This window comes from Sus scrofa, chromosome 6, assembly GCF_000003025.6.
Source record: "Sus scrofa isolate TJ Tabasco breed Duroc chromosome 6, Sscrofa11.1, whole genome shotgun sequence".
Taxonomy (NCBI): Eukaryota; Metazoa; Chordata; class Mammalia; order Artiodactyla; family Suidae; genus Sus; species Sus scrofa.
The window spans coordinates 142566210-142590301 of NC_010448.4; the positions used below are offsets into that span (position 1 = coordinate 142566210).

Genomic DNA, 24092 nt, shown 5'->3' on the forward strand with positions numbered 1-24092 from the left:
TAGAGAGCTTAAATTTTCAATTTACATGGGGAAAGAAAGTCATCATAGAATTTTCTCTCTACATTTCCTTCCTCCTTTTCTGATTTTTTTTCAAGCATCATTTCAATGAATTCTTAATTTTTTTTTTTTTTTTTTTTTTTTTTTAATGGCTGCACTCACAGCATATGGAAGTTGCTGAGCCAGGGATCAAATCCTCTGCCATGACTGCAGCAGTGCTGGATCCTTAACCCACTATGCCACAGCAAGATCTTCCTCTTTTTCTGATTTTTGATAAATGGGTATTGGTATGCGAGTCTAAATTTTGTTTTGGTAGGTTACTGTACTACTTCAAAAGATGTAATAAATTTAAATTAAGTTAGAGTGCTGTCTTCTTCTAATCTTTTTTGTGCTATACAAAATATTTAAGGACAGGAAAACTGAATCTCAGTTAATGAAAGAAGAACTTTGATCATTTCTATAGATTTATGCTATTATTCTTCTTCTCAACTTAAGTTGTTTTGTATAAGGAAAAATTTTATCAGAAAATGATTTCTTATGCTCCTTGACCAGGGTAACTCTTAGTTGATATTCCCTTTGAGCAGTAAAATTTTCTTATTTTTGTAAAATAAAAAGTCTGGTGAATTGTTTGCAATGCCGGAAATCATTTTGGATTAAATGACCTGTAAGAATTTAAAAAGAGATTGTTTTATTTGGTATTCCTTTAATGTTAATTAGAAAATACTGATCTCTTTGGGAAAGATAACTAAAAACTAGTCTTTAATTTTCTTCAGTGTCTTTATTTCTTTGTAACTCAGGCTGATTTATCATCCATTTTCAAAACACTGAATTTTGTAAAATATACATGTAATGTATCTTACACACACACACACACACACACACACACACAAACACACACTTACATACACATGTACTTGTGATATGGTATTTAATTTCAAGAATTTTAAGTTGCACGTTTTTTCTTATTTTGGTATTTGGTATTTGGTAGTTTATTATGTAGCTATAAGCAGATTTATTCATCCATAGAATACTCGTATTTCCCCAAAATATAGCAGATAATGAATAATAAACTGTTAGAATATAGCTTTGTGATATGAATGTGAGCAACACTGGAATGTAGATGTCTATAAATCAGTAGTATGTTTTCATTTTATAAATTTTGAAACTGAGGTACAGTGAGCTTAAGTAACCAAGGTCACATATTTTGGATTCAAACTCAAATTCAACTATCTAGCTCTAAATATTTCTTTTTCTATTATACATGTTACTTTCTGGTATTTAATTAAATTATATTTAGAGCATCAGATGGAATCCAGGTTTATTTGGTTACCCATTCAGGAGGGTTTAGTTACCATAGGGCATTGTTTTCCCACTTGTAGTATCCTTCAGTATATACCAAAGAGTGGCATTGTATCAGCTCTGCTACTCTTGTATTATTTGGGGGGTAGTGAACTATATGAGTAATTACAGTTAAATAGATATTTGAAGTTGCTCAAAATGGCTTTATATATTATTTTTACGTGGAAAAATACTATTTTAAAGGGAAGTACACAATTTTGGTGAAGTAGTAAAATGTTTACATTACTCTTCTAATTAAAAAAGTCTGTAGTACTTTAGGTGATAATTTTTTACCTTTTCTTTTTAAAAATGCAGTGCCTTTACTTTCCCGAATTCTGCCTTCTGATGCATGTAAAATATACAAACAAGGTATCACTATCAGGTAAGGTGATTGTGATTTTTTTCTGAGTAACAGATAATTTAATCTAGAGGAAGCTTTTTTATCTCTAGTAGTAGTTTACAGTAAGATGTAGTACTTTATAACTTAAACATGTTGTAATATAAATATAAAACTATTTTATCTCATTTGATATGCTACAGATAAAGAACAAAGACATAAAATCTTGACTAAAACAAAGGTTTATTCAACTACAGACTATATAGAAGGCAAGTGGAGTGAAGATTATGATATAATACTAAGAAGATTTAAGATGGTCATCTCCCTCTTCCTAGCTTTTTAGGAAAAAGGGGACATAAAATGAAGACCCAACTCTTGTCCTTTTTTATTCATTCCTCTACCTACCCCTCCCTCCTCTGTCTACCCATCTATGCTTTTGTCCATCTATTCAGTCATCTATTCATTCTAGTGAACACTTGAAGGCTAATTTTAATTTTTTTCTATTCCCATTTAAAACTAGGATTAATTTTTGGATCTTAGGGGGAATCTATTTATTTTACTTATTTCAGAATGTTTTTTTTTTGTCTTTTTTTTTTTTGTTGTTGTTGTTGTTGTTGCTATTTCTTGGGCCGCTCCCGCGGCATATGGAGGTTCCCAAGCTAGGGGTTGAATCGGAGCTGTAGCCACCGGCCTACGCCAGAGCCACAGCAACGCGGGATCCGAGCCGCGTCTGCAACCTACACCACAGCTCACGGCAACGCCGGATCGTTAACCCACTGAGCAAGGGCAGGGACCGAACCTGCAACCTCATGGTTCCTAGTCGGATTCGTTAACCACTGCGCCACGACGGGAACTCCCAGAATTTTACTTTTATCAATATTTCTTTAGCTTTATATTAGTATAGGTATATTAATAAGTTATACATCTAAGCTATATGTAATGCTAGTGAATATGCCAACTTTTTAATATATTCATATGTATTAATATATTTTTATATGTATAAAATGTTGTATGTCTTCATCTATCTAGAATGTTAATTTGAGTATGTAATGGTGTAGAACTAGAGATGTCTTAAAAGGTTATCTTATATAAACTCTTCATTTTGTAGATTAGAAAGTTCAGACACATGGAGTGATTTTTATGAACGTTTTACAAATTAATGACCGAGTCAAGACCTCTCTGACTTTCTCTCAGTTCTTATCATATCACAAGGCAGAAATTTAAAAAAAATCAACTCTTTATGATATTTATTATACAATATGTTGAATTATAGTTAAGAGAATCTTTAGTTGGAAGTAAGTTCTAGGGTAATTATTCTCAAGCAATAGAATTTGATTAAGGTAGAAGTTTCTGGGTTTTTGCTTTTAAAAATATCCTCCTCAGGAGTTCCTGTCATGGCTCAGTGGTTGATGAATCTGACTAGGAACCATGAGGTTGCGGCTTTGATCCCTGGCCTTGCTCAATGGGTTAAGGATCCGGCATTTGGGGTAGCTGGATCTGGCGTTTCTATGGCTCTGGCGTAGGCTGGCAGCTACCGCTCCCATTAGACCCCTAGCCTGGGAACCTCCGTATGCCGCAGGTGTGGCCCTAGAAAAGGCAAAAAGACAAAAAAAAAAACTCCTCAGATGTTTCTGATTATGAACATGCTCATGCACATTAAATTCATACTCATTAAAAAAACTTGGAAAATACAGAAAAATATAGAAGAAATATTAAGAAAGGATTTGATGATGTAGATTTAATTTAGTAGCCTGTTGTTAGCAATATATTATGGTTGTCAAAAATTATCAGTTTAAAAATGTTTGGAGTTCCCATCGTGGCGCAGTGGTTAACGAATCTGACTAGGAACCATGAGGTGGCGGGTTCGATCCCTGCCCTTGCTCAGTGGGTTAACGATCCGGCGTTGCCGTGAGCTGTGGTGTAGGTTGCAGACGCGGCTCGGATCCCGCGTTGCTGTGGCTCTGGCGTAGGCCGGTGGCTACAGCTCCGATTCGACCCCTAGCCTGGGAACCTCCATATGCCGCGGGAGCGGCCCAAGAAATAGCAACAACAACAACAACAACAAAAAAAGGCAAAAAAAAAAAAAAAAATGTTTAATATAGGTACTTGCCAAAGGTAGTAGGTAGATAACTTGGGAGAATAGTATTACCATCCATGTGCAACTAACTAAAGTTTAGTATTAGTTCTCTTTGATTATTATAGGAGAAAAGGAGTTTCTTTCTTTTAAAAAATTCTGTTATGGAGTTCCTGCTGTGACCCAGTGGGAGCATTGGGATTGGTATTTTGGGAGCATTGGAATGCAGGTTCAATCCCTGGCCAGGCACAGTGGGTTAAGGAACCGGCATTGCTGCAGCTGCAGCCTGGGTGGCAACTGCAGCTCGGATCTGTTCCCTGCCCCGGGAACTCAATACGCCTTGCGGGGGGGGGGGGGCAAAAAAAGAAAAAAAAATTGTTTCACATTTATATATGACTTTTAAAATTAAATGACATGACACATATTACATAATAAATACAGATGATAAAACCACAAAATTGCTAAAATAGAGACATAAGAATAAGAATCTGAGGGAGAATAACTATGTCAAGAATGTAGGTTAAGGGGAAGCTGCTGTAATTAAGCAAGACACTGAAACCTGAGTTTGCTAGCCACTGAGATTGAGGGGGAAATGTGATAGTTTCAAGAGTGCTGTTATCAAACTTTACTAGATTAATGGAGAAGATGGGTTGTAGGATGTATGGCAAAGGTTTTTTGCATAGATAAAGAATTATTTTAAAGAAGAAAAGTCTGTTAACATTAAGTAACAACTTTCAGATTATCATAATTAGTTTTTTTTTTTAATCTTTTTTTTTTTTTTTTTTTTTTTTTTTTTTTGTCTTTTTGCTATTTCTTTGGGCCGATCCCGCGGCATATGGAGGTTCCCAGGCTAGGGGTCGAATTGGAGCTGTAGCCACCGGCCTACGCCAGAGCCACAGCAACGCAGGATCTGAGCCGCGTCTGCAACCTACACCACAGCTCACGGCAACGCCAGATCGTTAACCCACTGAGCAAGGGCAGGGACCGAACCCGCAACCTCATGGTTCCTAGTCAGATTCGTTAGCCACTGCACCACGACAGGAACTCCCATAATTAGTTTTTTTAAACATCACTTCAAATGAATTTTACTTGAATCTCATGACAGCCATGTGATTATTTAAAGTATCTTCTTTGGTTTCAAGGAGAAATAGGAAAGAAATAGTAGAAGTAGGAAAGTGAGCAACTTTATTGTTAAGAATACTAACAAATATTTTCATATTTTCACTATTAATAATTATGAAGTAATCTATAACCACTGACTGAAATGATCATTGAAGATTGCCTATTTGGGCTATTTCTCTCTTAAGGGCAGGCCCTATTTCCTTTTTTAATACTACTTGGGCATTTTTAAAGGTTTTATCTGAAGAAGAACATTGCTCTTTTTCTTATTTATTTATTTACTTACTTTTTTATTTGCTTTTTAGGGCTGCCCACACGGCATATGAAAGTTCCCAGGCTAGGGATCAAATCGGAGCTATAGCTGCCACCCACAGCAATGTGGGATCTGAGCTGGTTCTGCAACCTACACCACAGCTCACAGCAAGGCCCAATCCTTAACCCACTGAGTGAGGCCAGGGATCAAACCTACGTCCTTATGGATACTGGTCAGATTCATTTCTGCTGTGCCACAACGGAAACTCCTGAAAAAGAACATTTTCTATTCAAATCTTTCATCTGTATAAAGAATTTTTTGTTCTTTGTGGTGAATTACATGACAAAAATTAAAAATATTTAGGACCATAGGCTTCAAGCCAAGGATAGTTAATACATTAAAATACCATCATGATAAATTATATCATTATGAGATAGGAATGATAGTTTACTTGGCTACCTAATTTGTCTAATATCTAAGATATATTAGATAGTCTTCTTTCAGCTGCAGATTTTAAAACATATATAAAGATTGACTATGACTGATTTTAGGTATGGCTAGATTTAAGAGCTCAAATGTCGCCACATCGGTCTGTCTTTGTGTCTGTCTGTCTCTCTGTTTACCTTTTCTCTCACTATTCCCATTCCCACCCCTTGTATCCCACTAGTATTCCGACTGTGTTTACCCAGGAAAGGCAAGAAGGAAATGGAGACAAAAGACTGTTCTGGCCCATTTCTTCTTCTTCTTTTTTTTTTTTTTTTTTTGGGCATAGAGTTCCCTGGTAGCTGAAGCTTGGAATCCATAGGCCACTCATAAAGTGATCTGTTCCTTAGCCCACATCTTACAAAGGTAGGGAATAAGCCCCTTATACTGGCATTATTTTTTTCTTATGCCACACGTACAAGCAACAACAATATATGCTTGGCAATACAGGCGGCCAGTGGCAGCAGGTGGCAGCAAGTAGCCCCCTGGAAGTGGACCAGGAGCTAGAATTCAGCTATAAAGCAGCAGAAAGAGTTCACTCTGACAGGAGTTGATGACTTCTTGATTCGATTCTAAGGGATATGTATAGTTTATATGGCTCAGAAAAGAGCCCCTTATATATAGGGTAACCATACTTCCCTATTCATCCCTGTTGTCCTGGTAAAATTATTAATAGTATCACCTTCACTTTTAAAAGTTACTAGTTTTGATGATAAATTATATATAACCCTAGTTATTCTTTCAATGCAACATGCAAAGTATGTTTCATTCTTTGGCTTTTGCTATACAGGGAACAGTAATGACCACTCACTTTACCTTGTCTATGGTGAAAACTGAAAAATATACAAAGTAATGAATTCTTATATTGCATTAGAAACTTAGTAGCCAGGGTGGATCTCTCACAAAAACTTAAAGGAGTTTCCTTGGGTGTGACCAGCATCTCTTAATAGCTGTGTGAACCTATTTCTTAGATTAAGGACTATTTTGAGCAGCCAGTCAGAGATCCTGATGTGGTGATCTACAAAGCCTTGTGCAAGATTGAAGCACTTCATGGGAGTTACTGTTGTGGTGCAACAGAAATGAATATGACTAGTATCCATGGGGATGTAGGTTCAATCCCCAGCCTTGATCAGTGGGTTGGGGATCTGGCTTTGTGGTGAGCTGTAGTATAGATTACAGACACTGTTAGAATCCTGAGTTGCTATGGCTTGTGGCTGTGACTGACAGCTACAGCTGTGATTTGACTCCTAGCCTGGGAACTTCTATATGCTGCAGGTATGATCCTAAAAAGCAAAAAAAAAAAAAAAAAAAAAAAAAAAAGATTGAGGCACTTCAGGGTACTTGTGAACTTTTCTACTCCAGTATTCTTCCCATTTTCTGCAAGTAGTGATTTGTGTAATTTATCAGGTAGATCATGCCAGGGTCTTAGTTACAGTGAGCACAACAAATATACAAGTGTGTGAATCTATGAGTATTTGCCACAGGGATGATCTATACTGTTCTCAAGCTGTGGAGATGAAAAGAAAATGCTAGGAAAGAGAATTCTGATCTTAATTTGGGAAGTCAAACAGAAAAGCCAAGAATTTGTAGTAAGTTAAATGATTTGTCAAACAGAAAAGCCAAGAATTTGTAGTAAGTTAAATGATTTGTCAAGTTGAAAGATGAAGCAAGGTTTGGCATCCTATCATTAAGTATATGCATAGATATAGAGCATAAGGATAAGACTGTGGACATTCAGTCTTTAATCTAAGAATGTGGTCCATCCATTGCTATACCCCCCTTATATGCAATTGACCTTTGAAGACACCAGTTTGAACTGTGTGGGCCCATTACAGACAGATCTTTTTCAACAAATATGTACTATAGTACTGCATGATCCAGGGTTGGTTGAATCTGAGGATGTGGAACTGTGGATATGGAGACTGTAAAATTATATGTGGGTGGGGATGGGTGTCAGTGCCCCAAAGCCATGTGTTCAAGGGTCAGCTGTACTCTGCTGAGCTAGCAACATGATCCTAAAGCGATCAAACAATGTTAGACAGGTCTGCTTTCCTTTTCCACCCTTCTCAATTTAAGTAACTTTTATGCAGTAGCCACAGTAAGTGAAATGATATATATTCAAAATTCTGTTGGTGTTTTTTAATGAGTTTTTTTTTTAATTTAGCTTTCATATATAAATTTGACTTTGAAATATGGTATTAATAGCTTGGTTTGAGTTTGGAAGGAACAAAACTTTTTTAATTAATTTGGAGTTTTATTGGAATTTTATTTGTCAGAATTTCTCATCCCCCCATCTTTCACAGGCTTGACACTACTCTCATAGACTTTACTGACATGAAGTGCCAACGAGGGGATTTAAGCTTCATTTTCAATGGGGATGCGGCACCCTCTGAATCTTTTGTAGTGTTAGACAATGAACAAAAAGTTTATCAGCGAATACACCATGAGGTGAGCATGTTGTCTTACCGGTATTACTGTAAATGGTTTAAAATATATCTATGTATGCAACCAAACCTCAGTGTAATTGTCTTAAAAGTTTAAGGCAGTGTTGAGATGATTCATTCCTAAAGCTTTCATTTTCTTACCTCTAGCTTTAAAAAAAAATTTTCCCTCATCTGTTCTGTATCCTGACCAATCGACTGAGTCTATCTATTCTTAATTCACTGATGATCTCCTAGTTAAACAAACTCCAACGTCTCTTGGTTCTCATTTGTTAAACCTATACTGGCCCTTTCATCAATTATTATCTAGCTGCCTTAGTTTCTTTTATTGTTGTGAGCCATCTCTATCTCTTTAATATGAATGCCTCTTTTGGCTCTCTGTCTGTACCCTTTTACTTTTCCTAACTCTTTGGCTACTTTTCTTTTCTCTGTCTTTTCGCTCTTAAAGTGCAAAATTATACTCCTTTTAAAAATATACCTCCATGTTGGTATTGCTTCCATACGCACCATTATCCTTATCTCTTGTTCCCTGAATGCCCCTTTCCCTGCTATAAGCCAAAGAAAAAGCTTTTCTAGTGTCTGTATATCATTGATAGCCCTACAAATGTTTTGAAGTCAATATTTTGTTTTGTCACTTTGCATTTTGTTTTATTTTTCACCACTTCCTTTCCTCATATTGTCATTCAATCATATCTTGTAGCTCCTTCCTCGACATCTCTTAAATTAGACCTTCTTATGCCATATCTGTTGATGAAACTTTAGTTATCTTGTAAGTATACTATTAAAATAAATAGTTTCCTGGTGTTCCCATCATGGCTCAGCAGTAATGAACCTGACTAGTATCCTTAAAGATGTGGGTTTGATCCCTGGCCTCACTCAGTGGGTTAAGGATCTAGCGTTGCTGTGAGTTGTGGTGTAGGTCGCAGATGTGGCTTGGATCTGGTGTTGCTGTGACTGTGGTGTAGGCCGGCGGCTGCAGCTCCAATTAGACCAGTAACCTGGGAACTTTTCCATATGCCACAGGTGCGGCCCTAAAAAGACAAATAAAATTAAAAAATAAAATTCCTAATTGGCACTGAGCAAGGAAGATATAAAATTTAGAGAAGAAAAAAAGACATTCCTTATGGGGGAAACAAGATGAGTAAAATCAGGGAAGTAGGAATAAGTTTACTTGGGAAACAGAAAAGCAATCTATCTGCAGTGAAGATTTCTCTTATTGAGCATTGGAACATGGTTTAAGGAAGGCCTTAACAGCCAGATAAAATAGTTTAAGATATGCTCTAGGTGGTAACAGAGAATCATGGATTCTTAAACAAGGTATTGATATGATCAAAAAGTAGTTTAAGTGAATAAATCTTATATAGTTCTTTGACTTTTCCTCCTAACCTCTCTTCCTTCCCAAACATTTATCAAGGACCTAATGCTGGATACTGCAAGGTGCTATAGACAGACCAATTGTATTAATAGTATATAGTTGTCTCTTGGTATCTGTGGGGAATTGGTTCTAGGAACCCCCAAGGATATAAAAATCCAACCGACGCTCAAGTCCATTATATAAAATGGTGTAGTATTTGCATACAGTCTATGCTTATTTTATGTCCCCATGTCACATTTTGGTAATTCTTCAAATATTTTGAACCCTCCACCAGCCAACAGATTATAATCTTCTGAAGGTTTAGATGATGGTTAGCATTTTTTAGCAATAAAGTATTTTTAAATAAAGGTATATACCATGTTTTTTTTAAAACATGATGCTACTGCTCAATGAGTAGACTGCAGTCTAGTGCATGTGATGGTCATGCCACTGATAGAAATGGGCATTTGGGAAAGGAAACAGGTTTGGGGTTTTAGGTGATGTTCATATTGAATTGGTTGCTAAAATCAGTGAACATGTTTCAGCCCTGTCTTTATTAGACTTTTCTGAAGTATTTGCATTATTGGTAACTCAATTCTTTTTTTTTTTTTTTTTTTTTTTTTATTGTCTTTTTGCCATTTTCTTGGGCTGCTCTTGCGGCATATGGAGGTTCCCAGGCTAGGGGTCTAATCGGAGCTGTAGCCGCTGGTCTACACCAGAGCCACAACAACTCGGGATCCGAGCCACATCTGCAACCTACACCACAGCTCCCGGCAACGCTGAATCCTTAACCCACTGAGCAAGGGCAGGGACCGAACCCGCAACCTCATGGTTCCTAGTCAGATTCGTTAACCACTGAGCCACGACGGGAATTCCGGTAACTCAGTTCTTAAAATTTTTATTTCTTTGTGATTTGCTCTTGGTCGATAAATTTTTTTCCCCACATCTCCTTCTTACTCTTTTTTCTGCCTGTTCCTTTTTCTCTGTTCATTTCTTTAACATTGATATGCCCTTAATGTGTTTCTTATTTTTACAAACTGCCAGAATAATCTCTTCCATTCCCATAGCTCTCACTACTTCTTATCAGTTGATAATTCACAAGTATGTATTTGCATCTTAGGTAGATCTTCTGAGTAGGAACTTGTCTATTTAAATGCCTAGTGGATATCATTATGTCTCCCAGATACCTCAAATTCAGCTTATTTAAGACAACTAATTATTTTCCCTCCATAAAGGGGAAATGCCCTGTCTTCCATTTTCTTTATTTTGGTAATTTTTACCATTCTGTGTTAAGCAAGAAAACTGGGAGTTTTTTGTACATCTTTTCTCCCACTGTCATGTTTCTTTTTTTTCTTTTTTTTTTTTTTTTTTGTCCTTTCACTATTTCTTTGGGCCGCTCCTGCGGCATATGGAGGTTCCCAGGCTAGAGGGTCGAATCGGAGCTGTAGCCACTGGCCTACACCAGAGCCACAGCAACGCGGGATCCCAGCCGTGTCTGCAACCTACACCACAGCTCACGGCAACGCTGGATCATTAACCCGCTGAGCAAGGCCAGGGACCGAACCGCAACCTCATGGTTTCTAGTCGGATTCGTTAACCACTGCGCCACGATGGGAACTCCTCTTTTTTTTTTTTTTGTCTATGTTTCTTAATTAGAAAACATGTGTGGTCATTTTTGTCTCCCTATTGTATTATAATTATCCCTTTTTTATTCATACTGCCATAATTTAGATATTCATTATATCAATTGGACTGTTACAAAAGTCTCATAAATAATTTTCCTAGCCCTCTTCTCTGCTTTTAAATTATCTCAAATATTGGAGATGGATTAAACATTGAAAACAAATTCATGAAACTTGTCTTCCTTAAAGACACTTCTTCAGCATGTCATGGTTCCTTCTGTGACCTGGCTTTTGCTCACTTTTCCATCCTTTTCCTTACCTTATCATAGATATCCTCATGCTGAGTTCTTTGCAGTTTTTTCTAAGCTGTTTAGTGTTTCATTCTTTTGATCATGTTGTTTCCACTTCCTGAAATACCCTTCTTGTTGCACCCTCACATGGGCCACCTACTTAGTGTTACTTCTTCCCCTGCTAGGTGACCACTGTTTTCTTTATGTTCCCACTAAATCTGGCACCAAGGAGCTTCTAATACTTTTTTTTCTGTGTATAGACTTTCTTCCTCTTTTGGGCTAAGTTCCCCAAGGTTATGGAGATGTTTTAGTTGTGTCCTCTGGTATGTAATACAGCATGAGTGCTTCCTAGGGTTTGGCAGACACTTTCTGTAAAGGGAGAGAGAGTAAATATTTTAGATATTTAAATTTATTTGCAGGTCATATGGTCTTTGTAACAACTACTCAACTCTGTTGTTAATAGTGTTAAAGCCACCATAGATAATATATAAATGAATGAGTATGGCTGTATTCTAATGAAAATTTGTTTTTACTTATAAACACTGGTGGTGGAATGGATTTGACCGCTGGCCATAGTTTACTGATCATTATTCTGGACCCTTAGATATTACTAAATAATTTGGTTTCTTCTGTATTGAATGATAACAGGGTAGCTAACTAGGCAATAGATGAGTTAGAAAGATGGTATTAAAAGAGAAGCCAGAGATTAATGCCAGTAGCATAAATATTAGCTGATTTTATGGTATCAATGAAATCACTAACAACCTAATATCTAGGGTATATGTGTGCATATTTTATATCTAAAAGAATACTAAAAGCTAGATTTTGAGCATTAACACTCAAGGCAGGGAATACTTGTTTTTTTATCCTAATATGTGTACATAAGTAACAACTGTTCATTAAGTATTTGTTGAATGAGTGTAATTGAGCAACAGGTATTTTTCAGTCATATGGTTAGGAGATAATCTATGATTTTTTTTTTTTTTTTTTTTTTTGTCTTTTGTCCTTTTTAGGGCCGCATCCGCAACACATGGAGGTTCCCAGGCCAGGAGTCCAATTGGAGCTGTTGCTGCCAGCCTACGCCAGAGCCTCAGCAATGCCAGATCTGAGCCGCATCTGCGACCTACACCACAGTTAACAGCAATGCCGGATCCCTAACCCACTGAGCAAGGCCAGGGATTGAACCCACAACTTCATGGTTCCTAGTTGAATTCGTTTCTGCTGCGCCATGATGGGAACTTCCCTATGATTTATAGAAGAGTTCTGTTTCAAATGTTTATTTGAAAATTGGGGAGTTCCTGCTGTGGCACAGTGGATTAAGAATCCAACTGTAGCGGCTTGGATCTCTGTAGAGGCATAGGTTCGATCCCTAACCTGGCACAGTGGCTTAAAGGATCCATTGTTGCCTCAGCTGAAGCTCAGATTCATTCCTTGGCCTGGAACTTCCATATGCAGTGGGTATGGCCATAAAAAATTTTTTTTAAATTAAAAAAATTTTTTTTGAAAATGGGATATTTGAAACTTAAAACAAATTTCTTCATAGGTAATGTTGTATATAGTTTTATTCCCAAGCTAATAAATAAAATCCTAATTGATTTATAACATATTTGCAGCATGGTGTTTAATAGTTCTGTACAATCTATGCCAGCCCAAATTTTTCTTTAGGAAATTGTGTTCAGAATTAGTTTGGAATTGACAGAACACTGTAAATCAACTATAACGGAAAAAATAAAAATCATAAAAAAAAGAATTAGTTTGGGTTACCAGGAATACATTTTCACCTGTTACAGCCTTATCATTAACGTCAAGACTTTCCATCCCTCACTTGTAAGGGTGAAGGAAATGGTACTATCTCAGTTCCAAAGTATTACTGGTTTCTTCTATAGACTTGTAGATTCAGAAATGGACTATATCTGGGTGAAAGTTTGGTGGCTAAGGGTAGAAAGTGGGCTTCTTAGGAATCTAGAAATCAGGAGGTGTGGAAAATAGAGTCTAGTCATTGTAAACCTTATGGATGGTTCTCATTCTTCAGTCAGCTGTCTAGGTTCTGCCTTTTTTTCTTAGGATTCTGTAGTCCTAAGTATCAGAGAATCTCTCTTGGCCTATTATAGAATAAAACCTCATCTAATACCTTCTCATTTACCCCTTTGTACCTGATCACTTAGTCTTCCATCTCTGAAGCAAGAACAAAGCTTTCTCTTTTAGAAAATAATTATTGATCAATTATTATATGTAGGCACTGGGGAATTTGATGAAGCAAGACTAACAATTGAGTTTAGAAATCATGGGTTGATATTTCTGAAGAAGATCCCATGTGGCCTCCTTTCCTTTCTTTCCTCCCTTCCCCCTCTTTCGTACCCTTCTTCCCTTCCTTTCTTCCCCTTAGAACTATTGGGAAAGAAAGGCTTAAATGATAGTGGTGGGTCTTTAGATTAAAAAGAACTGAATAAAATTATTCACTTAATGAAAACAAAACCTTCCTATAGGCATTTTGTCTCAGTCCTATCTACTTAGTCTTTTATAATTACTCTACATACTCTGAGAATTGTTTCCATTACATATCTGAAAGAGGTTAACACTACTATGTTTCATGTGTCCTGTATTTTTACATTCTTAATTACTCCTAATTCTAACTTATTGAGATATACGAAGTTAAAACTTTTATAATTGTTTTTAGAGTAAGTAGCACTTCACATTTTTTAGAATCAGTCCTTTTTTGTGTGTGTGTTTTTGTTTTTTGAAATCTGTAATACTTTAATTGTGGATATTTTCATATATGGCATTAATAACCTTTGAAAACTTAGATTCTTATATTTAACTTTTGTCCTCACCCCAGGAATCAGAGATGGAGACAGAAGAAGAGGTTGACATTTTAATGAGTAGTGATATTTACTCTGCAACTTTATCAACCAAATCAATTTCTTTCACACGTGCCCAAACAGGATGGCTTTTTCGAGAAGATAAAACAGTATGTACAAATCTAGATTTTTACACTTTAAAAATTGTCTAGTATTTAATGTGTCAAAATAATATGATGGAAATGTCTTCAAATAGTTTATTCTCTTCTACCTGAATCCCAAGAGAGAGTTATAATGGTTACAGAATTGGAAGATATTACAGAAACCAGGAGAGAAAGTTTAGCTCATTTGAATTTTATGTGGAAAAATATTCTTTTTTTTTTTTTTTTTTTTGTCTTTTGTCTTTTGTTGTTGTTGTTGTTGTTGTTGTTGTTGTTGTTGCTATTTCTTGGGCCGCTCCCGCGGCATATGGAGGTTCCCAGGCTAGGGGTCGAATAGGAGCTGTAGCCACCGGCCTACGCCAGAGCCACAGCAACGTGGGATCCGAGCCGCGTCTGCAACCTACACCACAGCTCACGGCAACGCCGGATCGTTAACCCACTGAGCAGGGGCAGGGACCGAACCCGCAACCTCATGGTTCCTAGTTGGATTCGTTAACCACTGCGCCACAACGGGAACTCCGGAAAAATATTCTTGTTGTCAGCTGCCTTGTTATTACACAGGGAATAGTGTCTTCACATGGTTCCATTTTATTTCTAATCCGTTATTTCTTAAGAAGATCACAGAGAGATACACTCTTAAATTCATTTCCCTGGACCGTTTTTTCTTTCTATTTTTAGACTTTTAAGCTATTTATTTACCCAATATCTGTCTCTCATTATCCCATACATATGACTAAAATTAAATAAACTTACATTTCTGCAACACACTGTTATTAAATTAAATCTTGGTGGAGCTTTCCCCATTAGCAAATTGTAAATTCTTTCCATAATTCCCATTTCATCTGTGAGCAAGAGGCTATATAAGACTGCTCAAAGTATGCTCAAATGTTTTAAAATGGGTGTATGAAGAAGCATGTTATAAAATTTTAAAATAAGGAATGAGTAACATATCAGGTAAGGGTCAAGATTTTAAGAATTATATTTATCTTTTATACACATGGTAGAAATGACATATAAAAATAGCTTCTATTAGTCACGGTCCTCTGAAACAAAATCAGTAGGAGGTTTATATCTCTATCTGTGTATATGTTTATATTTGCATATAGATGTGTTTGTACATATAGAGATAAGAGATGGGTGAGGAAGAGGATTTATTTTAAGGAATTGGTTTGTATGAATGTAGGAGCTCGTGAGTCTGAAATTTGTGGAGTAGTTTAATAGGTTGGAAATTCAGAGAAGAGTTGATACGGTCTTGAGTTTGAAGTCTATAGGCTAGAACAGTAGGCAGGGTTTCTATGCTGCAGTCTTGAGGCAGAATTGCTTTTCTTTTGAGAGACCTTAGTCTTTGCTCTTAAGGCCTGTGATTGATTGGTTACGGCTTTCCCACATTATGGAAAGTAATCTGCTTTACCTCAGGTCTACTGATTTAAGTGTTAATTAATCTAAAAAATGCCTTCTCAGCAGCATCTTAGATTTACATTTGACTGAATAATCAGGTGTCATAGTCTAGCCAAATTGACATTTAAAATTAATCACCACACAATCTTAATACTTGAAGCTGAAAAATCCTGTTGACTACTGCTCACAATCCCAAAGTCCTTTGCAGAAGGTTTTTCAGCTGTATATCCTCCAAACCTTTTTTTAATGCTTAATCTACATAAATATATATCCATAATAATATGTAGCTTTCATTATTGATATGTTATTTTTCATAAAGTGTCATACTGTATCTGTTGTATTGCAGCTTTTTTTTTTCAGTCTTTAGAATGTCTTAGAAGTGTTTTCAGTAGTTACTACATTCTTTTCAGCAACTCCATAGTATTCCATAATATAGATATGTTGTAATTTACTTATGGAGTCTTATTTTTGGACATCTAGATGGACACATGTTTGTGTCCAGTTTTCTCCCACTATAAATGTTGTAACATTTACTATCCTTCAAAAGCCTTTGCATTGTCTGTTATAGATAGCAAGAAGTGAAGTAGCTGGATTATTGGGACTCTACATTTAAATTTTTTTTTTTGGTTGCACCCAGGACATTTGGAAGTCCCCAGGCCAGGGATTGAACCCCTCTGCAGCAGCAACTTGAGCTGCTGCAGTGACAATGCCAGATCCTTAACCTACTGTGCCACAAGACAACTCCCTGATATGAGGGTTTTTTTTTGTTGTTGTTTTGTTATATGGCTGTACCCACAGCATATGGAAGTTCTTGGGCCAGGCTTTGAATCCAAGCCATAGCTTTGACCTAGCAGCAGCTGCAGCAATGCCAGATCCTTTAACCCGCTGCGTCAGAGTGGAGATGGAATCTGCACCTCCACAGCAACATGAGCTGCTGCAGATGGAGTCTTAACCCACTGTGCCAATGCAGGAGCTCCTCCTTTATTTTTTATTTATTTATTTATTTTTTGTCTTTTTGCTATTTCTTGGGCTGCTCCCTCGGCATATGGAGGTTCCCAGGCTAGGGGTTGGATCGGAGCTGTAGCCACCGGCCTATGCCAGAGCCACAGCAACGCGGGATCCGAGCACGTCTGCAACCTACACCACAGCTCATGGCAACGCCGGATCCTTAACCCACTGAGCAAGGGCAGGGACCGAACCCGCAACCTCATGGTTCCTAGTCAGATTCGTTAACCACTGCGCCACGACGGGAACTCCTCCTGGTTTATTTTTAATAAATGCTTTTATATTTTAAGATTTCAAAATTTGTTCATTATCACCTGAGTATTTGTCAAACACAGAAAAATTCTCACTGTGAGATCTAGGTTCATCAGTTTTCCTCTCTAAGCCTCTTTGGTAACAAGTAGCCCTATAGGATTCCCAGTTGTGAGATGCTACACTGCAGTCCATTTGTGGGCTTAAAGTCTTATTTGTTTGTACTCTGTTCTTCTGGACAGCATTAGAAGGATAACTTCAAGAGAAGATAAAAATTGAAGCTGCTGCTCATCTAGTGCTACTGCTAAGCAGCTTAAAGCTCTTGAAGAGTGTCTAGGTGATCTTCTTAAATCTTTGACAGGTAAGGAGGGAGTCAGTAATGCTTATGGTTCCCATTTTGTAGGTAGAAATAGGTACAGAATGTTTTGCTTTCTAGTGACTGGTAAGGAAGCCACCAAAAGGAAGGTGGAAATAGAACAACTCTAAACACATAGTTTTGGAATGCCAGAACACTGCAGCAAGATGGAGAACAAGTGATTGGCACTTGTTTTCAGTAAGTTATTGATCCTGTTTTTTCAGGTAAGGTATTTCAAACTCTGACCACACCTGTGGGTTAAAAAAGGTGAAGGTAAGTGTTGAAGGAGGACTCTTTTCTTGATGTCCTTTTATTCCATTTGAGTTTCACTAGCCCCGACCCATAATGTAAGCACATAATTGTATTGGTGAGCAGGAATACTTGGTTGTTCTCTCTTTGTTGAAGGAAGCAAGCAATTGTAACTTGTTTGGTCCATTAGAGAATATTGGAACAGGTACTTAATTTTAGTAGTATTAGAAATTTTTATGTCACTTAGACTATTTCTTTTTATTTCACTTTTTTTCTATCTATAAAATGGGAACATTAATTATCCCTGACCCCTCCTTGTTACTCATGATATTTGACTGTCAGCTAAATTAAGTTTTCAGATAGCTTTCTGCTATTTGGGAGTAGATTCTGAAGGAATATGATATGGTGTTTTTTAAGATTTAATTCATTTACAGATCAACTACTGTACATGTGTATTATAAATTTTCCTTTACAAATTTGAAATGTGTAGTTTTCTGTATTTTTAACTTAATAGACTGTATAAGATAATTTGATAATTTCAAATACCAAGGGAATATTTTTACCTAAATGTTACATATTTATGGAAAAATTATATATTACTTTGAAAATTTTAAAAATTTAAGGTAAACTTAATTTGTTGTATTATTTTGAAATATTTGATTTTGTTTTAGGAAAGGGTAGGAAACTTTCTGGCAGACTTTTACCTGGTGAATGGACTTGTTTTAGAATCAAGAAAAAGAAGAGAACATCTCAGTGAAGAAGATATTCTTCGAAATAAGGCTATTATGGAGAGTTTGAGTAAAGGTGGAAACATAATGGAACAGAATTTTGAGGTATAACTTACTTTTCTCAGTGTTCTAAGGAGAGAGGAGGTAGACTTCATTCCTGGCTTTCAGTGAGTTTATATAGTACACTCAGATTCTGTTTACCATGTATCAGCTTTTGTTTTTCTGTGATATGGCCTTTGGTGATTTTTTTTTGTGAATCTGTGCTTTGTCTTTGAGTCTTTACTAATGAACTTAAAAATTTATAAGCATGAAACCTAGTGTTAATTTTTAAATAACATCCGTTTACATATATCCTCTTTCCTACTTCAGGAACTGAAATCTTCTGTTTCTTTGAAGGCCTAGTAGCTAAAAATCTATTTATTTTATGAAGTTATTTCTAAGAAGCCTATATCTTCTCATAAATTTTTTATTCAGTTTGTATTTATTAAAAGCATGTTACATGCAAAGAATTGTGTGACATTAGGGAAAGGGGAGGGGAAACAAGGAAATACATACGTATATGAGACATGGTAACTGCCTCTGCAGTTTTATTCCCTAAGATGAATTGGATGGGTTCTTAAGTTGTTTTTTTTTTTTTTTTTAACAATTTTAGACTTGTATAAAAAAGTACTAAAATGATATAAAGAATTCCTTCATCAAGATTCTCCAAATGTTCAATAAAACTAAAAAAAAAAAAAAATCCCAAATGTTAACATTTTACTACATTTTTTTTATAGCAGTATTTTTCAGATTGTAGGATGGGGTCTTCTTGGTAGATTATGAATTCAATTTAGTGGGCTGTGACCACATTTTTTTCTTTTCTTTTTCATTCTCTAAATTCAGATAATAGAGAAAAACTAGAGCACATAGTGTGGGTCCTTATTACTTTATGAAACAGTAGTGTCAGCGGTGTATGTTGTGTATATGTGCCATATATGTGTGAGTGCTGGGTTATAGCGTAAAATGTGAGTTACAGTCATAAAAGGATTTTTTTTTTTTTGTCTTTTGCCTTTACTAGGGCTGCTTCCCGCAGCATATGGAGGTTCCCAGGCTAGGCGTCGAATCGGAGCTGTAGCCACTGGCCTATGCCAGAACCACAGTAACATGGGATCCGAGCCGCGTCTTCGACCTACACCACAGCTCATGGCAACGCCGGATCCTTAACTCACTGAGCAAGGCCAGGGATCGAACCTGCAACCTCATGGTTACTAGTTGGATTCGTTAACCACTGAGCCACAACAGGAACTCCATAGTCATAAAAAGATTAAAGGCTGTTATGAGGAGGCTTGAATTTCTTAAATGTTCAGTCTTTCCTCTATGATATTGTGCCAGATTACATTTTAGGGATACCCAAAATTTTTATAATAACATGCCAGGTTTCACCTAATTCGTGGTATTACTCTGTGCGCCAGGAAAATTATTTTAACGTGTAGTAAGTTCATATGTTGAGTGAATCAGCCATAGTTTAGTTAAATGAGTACAGAATGTAAAGTGTATAAGAATCCACAGTAGGAGTTCCTACTGTGGCACAGTGGGTTAAGAATCTGACTGCAGCAGCGTGGGTTGTTGTGGAGGTGAGGGTTTTATCTTTGGCCCAGTGCAGTAGGTCGCAGCTGCAGCCTGGATTCTGTCCCTGGCCTGGGAACTTCCAGGTGCCATGGGTGTGACCATAAAAAAAATGGCTTTTCAGGGCTGCACCACAGCGTATGGAAGTTCCCAGGCAGTGGTCAAATCCAAGCCACAGTTTCAAGCCTATGCCACAGCTACAGCAACACCTGGATCTGAGCTGCGTCTGTGACCTATACCACAGCTCACGGAAGTGCCGGATACTTAATCCACTGAGTGAGGCCAGGGATTGAACCCACATCCTCCCTAGTCGGATTTGTTAACTGCTGAGCCACAAAGGGAAGCCCAGAAATGATTTTTTTTTTGTGGTGGTACTTATTGCTGCCTTTGTTTAATTTTGTAGCAGACTACTTTGAGGACAAGTACTCAAATTTACTTTCCTTTAGGGAAGACATTGTAACTTTGATGCACTTGAATTGTTAAAGAGGTTTTAAAATGACATTTTATTTTTTATTTTTATTTTTTTAAATTTATTCTATACTTTATCCCAATTTTATGGCCTTCATCTTTACTACTTAGTTTTATTTATTACATTTCAATTTTTCTTTAAAAATTAGCATTATATTAAATTGTTATATTATGCAACTAAAATTTATAAAGAAGAAAGCCTTATATACCATTAAATATTTTATGTAGCATAATAAAAAGAATAACTTAACTGGTAAGCATAACAAAAATAATATACCCTCTGAAAAGAAGTAAAATATAAAATGCATAAGTTGGTTAAAAAACAGTGTAACTATATAAATATGTCCTCACAATTTGTTACATCTCATTGAGTCTTCAATACAGGCATTAAACCATTCTAGGTGATGTGATAAACAAGGCATTATAGACTTTACATTGTACCACGGAGAGAAATGGTTATTAATAATACAATTGCAGAACCGTATTATTTAATTGTACAGTGGCATTATTTAATTATAATTACCATAATTTCTTTGATGGAGAGGAAATCAGAATCAGATCTAAGACTTCAGCATTCCAAGAATGATGTCAAATGACCCCCTTCATGGTGGATTATGCAGTTATTCACTATGAGATATATTTCTTCTCCAGAGATTCCTTGTTTGTGTATCAATTGTAGATTTTTGGTTTGCAGTTATTCTGAAGTTTTGATGTAAGAGTCTATATGTATATGAGAGTGTTTTATGTTGTTGTTCTCTTAATTGCAAGTTCATCTCCAGTGTCCCGCATTTGTACCCACCTCTTCTCATGATTTCTGATTTTGATGGTATAATTGTGCATGGATGATGTTGTATCTTTACTGTATATATACCTTTACTGGTGAGCCTTGTCATTTGTGAAATTTTTGTTTCCTGTTGCTGTCTTTTCTTTCCTGCCTAGAGAAGTTCCTTTAGTATTTGTTGTAAGGCTGGTTTAGTGTTGCTGAATTCTCTCAGCTTTTGCTTATCTGAGAAGGTTTTTATTTCTCCTTCAAATCTGAATGAGAGCCTTGCTGGGTAGAGTATTCTTGGTTAGAGGTTTTTTCCTTTCATCACGTTAAGTATATCATGCCACTCCCTTCTGGCCTGCAGAGTTTCTGCTGAAAAATCTGCTGATAACCTTATTGGGGTTCCCTTGTATGTTACTTGTTTCTTTTCCCTAGCTGCTTTCAAGATTTTCTCTTTGTCTTTAATTTTGGTCAGTTTGATTATTATGTGTCTTGGTGTGTTCCTCTTTGGGTTTATTTTATATGGTACTTGTTGTGCCTCCTGGGTTTGAGTGAGTGGTTCCTTTCCCATGTTAGGGAAATGTTTGGCTATTATCTCTTGGAATAATTTTTCTGTGCCCTTCTCTCTCTCTTCTCCTTCTGGCACCCCTATAATACGGATGTTGGTGCATTTAATGTTGTCCCAGAGTTCCCTGAGACTCTCTTCATTTCTTTTCAATCTTTTTTCTCTTTTCTGTTCTGCATCCGTAATTCCCACAAATCTGTCCTCCACCTTACTTATTCATTCTTCTGACTCCTGTGTTCTTCTGTTAGCTGCTTCTAGTGAGTTTTTTATTTCAGTTATTGTCTTTTGCATCTCTTCTTGTTTAAGCTTTATATCTTGTATCTCATTGGTTAGTGTTTCCTGTAAGTTATCCATCTTTGCCTCCAGTTTATTTCCAATGTCTTGCATCGTCTTCAGCATCAACAGTCTAAAGTCTTTTTCCTGGAGGCTGAGAATCTCCTCATTGCTTAGCTGATTTTCTGGGGTTTTTCCTTTCTCCCTCATCTGAGTTATAGTTCTCTGTCTTTTCATTTTTATAGGTGTTTGGTGTGGTGACCTTTTTATAGATAATAGAGCTGTAGCCTCTCTTATTTCTGGTGTCTGCCCCCCTTGTGGCTGAAGTCAGTATGGGGGGCTTGCTGTAGGCTCCCTGATGGGAGGGGCTGATGCCTGCCCACTGGTAGTAGAGCCGATTCTAATCCCTCTGGTGGGTGGGGCTTTGTCTCTGGATGGGATTAGGGGCTGCTGTGTGCCTGAGGCTCTTTAGGTAGCCTGTTTACTGAGGGGTGGGGCTGTGATCCCACCTGGATTGTTGTTTGCCCTGGGGCTTCTCAGCACTGACTGACGGGTGGGGCCAGATTTTCCCAAAATGGCCACCTCCAGAGAAAGGCAGCTGCTGAATATTCCCGAGAGCTTTGCCTTCAATGTCCTTCCCTTACAATAAGCCACATTCACCCCTGTTTTCCCAGGATGTCCTCCAAGAACTGCAGTCATATCTGCAGTTCTGGGTGCACAGGAATCTGCACCCAGATTCCTGTGGAGACCTCGCTGTGCCCTGGGACCTAGTGCACGTGAAAGTCTGTGTGTGCCTTTTAAGAATGGAGTCTTGGAGTTCCTGTCGTGGCGCAGTGGTTAACGAATCTGACTAGGAACCATGAGGTTGCGGGTTCGGTCCCTGCCCTTGCTCAGTGGGTTAAGGATCTGGCGTTGCCGTGAGCTGTCGTGTAGGTTGCAGACGCGGCTCGGATCCAAGTTGCTGTGGCCCTGGCGTAGGCCGGTGGCTACAGCTCCGATTGGACCTCTAGCCTGGGAACCTCCATATGCCGCAGGAGCGGCCCAAGAAAAAAAAAAAAAAAGAATGGAGTCTCGGTTTCCCCCAGTCCTGTGGAGCTCCTGTGCACAAGCCCCACTGGCCTTCAATGCCAGATGCTCCAGGGGCTCTTTCTCCCAGTGCCAGATCCCAGCATGTGAGGGTTTGATGTGGGGCTCAGAACTCTCACTCCTGTAGGTGAGTCTCTGTGAGCCAGTTAGTTTTCAGTCTGTGGAGCTTCCCACCCGGGAGGTATGGGGTTGTTTATATCACGAAATCACCCCTCCTACCTGTGGATGTGGCCTCCTCTTTTTCTTCTGGAGTAGGGTGTGAGTTTCTGCTCCATTTAGGTGGAGATTGCTCAGTCTTTAGTTGTGAATTTTGTTGTTTTTAGGAGAGAAGTTGAGGTCCAGTCCTTCTATTCCATCATCTTAATCCTGTCTCCCTAAAATGACATTTTAATCAAGTATAATTTTTTACATTAAAATTAAAGCATAGTTTAATTCCAAATACCTACATAATAGAACAAAAGAATATGAATTAAATAATTCACCTTTTTTTTTTTTTTTTTTTTTTTTTGCCGTTTTAGGGCCGCACCTGTGGTATATGGAGGTTCCCAGGCTAGGGGTTCTAATCCAAGTTGTTGCTGCTGGCCTACACCAGAGCCACAGCAACACCAGATCTGAGCCACGTCTTCGACCTACACTGCAGCTCATGGCAACGCCAGATCCTTAACCCACTGAGCGAGGCCAGGTATTGAACCCGCAACTTCATGGTTCCTAGTCAGATTTGTTTCCACTGTGCCATGACGGGAACTCCAATAATTCAACTTTTAACTTCTGATCAGAAATCAAAGGAAGTAGTTCCTGAGCATTCTGTTAATTAGCTTTTTCACATATTATCTCATTTAATTATTAATTATTATAATGACTAATGAGATGACTATCATTGCCCAATTTTGTCTGAAGGAGAGATTTAAAGAAATTAATATACCTAAAGTCACAAAGCTATAACAAAGATGGGTTTTGCTTTTGGTCCTCTTACCCTAAATTTTTCTTGTTCTTGCTCTAAGTTCCTGCTCCCTGTCTGCTTTTGTTATAGTCTCTTCTTTATGTGTTACAAGTCTTAGCAATTCTTTCAAAATATTGT

General features: G+C 37.4%; 1 protein-coding gene across 1 annotated transcript in view; it reads left to right on the forward strand.

Annotated features, from left to right (window-relative positions):
• ANKRD13C (ankyrin repeat domain 13C) overlaps window positions 1-24092 on the forward strand; it is a 99710-nt gene that overhangs the window by 50020 nt on the left and 25598 nt on the right. The window contains exons 6-9 of the mRNA XM_003127927.5: window positions 1651-1717; window positions 7905-8049; window positions 14145-14276; window positions 18195-18356. Of these exons, the coding sequence (XP_003127975.1) occupies window positions 1651-1717; window positions 7905-8049; window positions 14145-14276; window positions 18195-18356 (506 nt within the window). The remainder of the gene's footprint in view (window positions 1-1650; window positions 1718-7904; window positions 8050-14144; window positions 14277-18194; window positions 18357-24092) is intronic.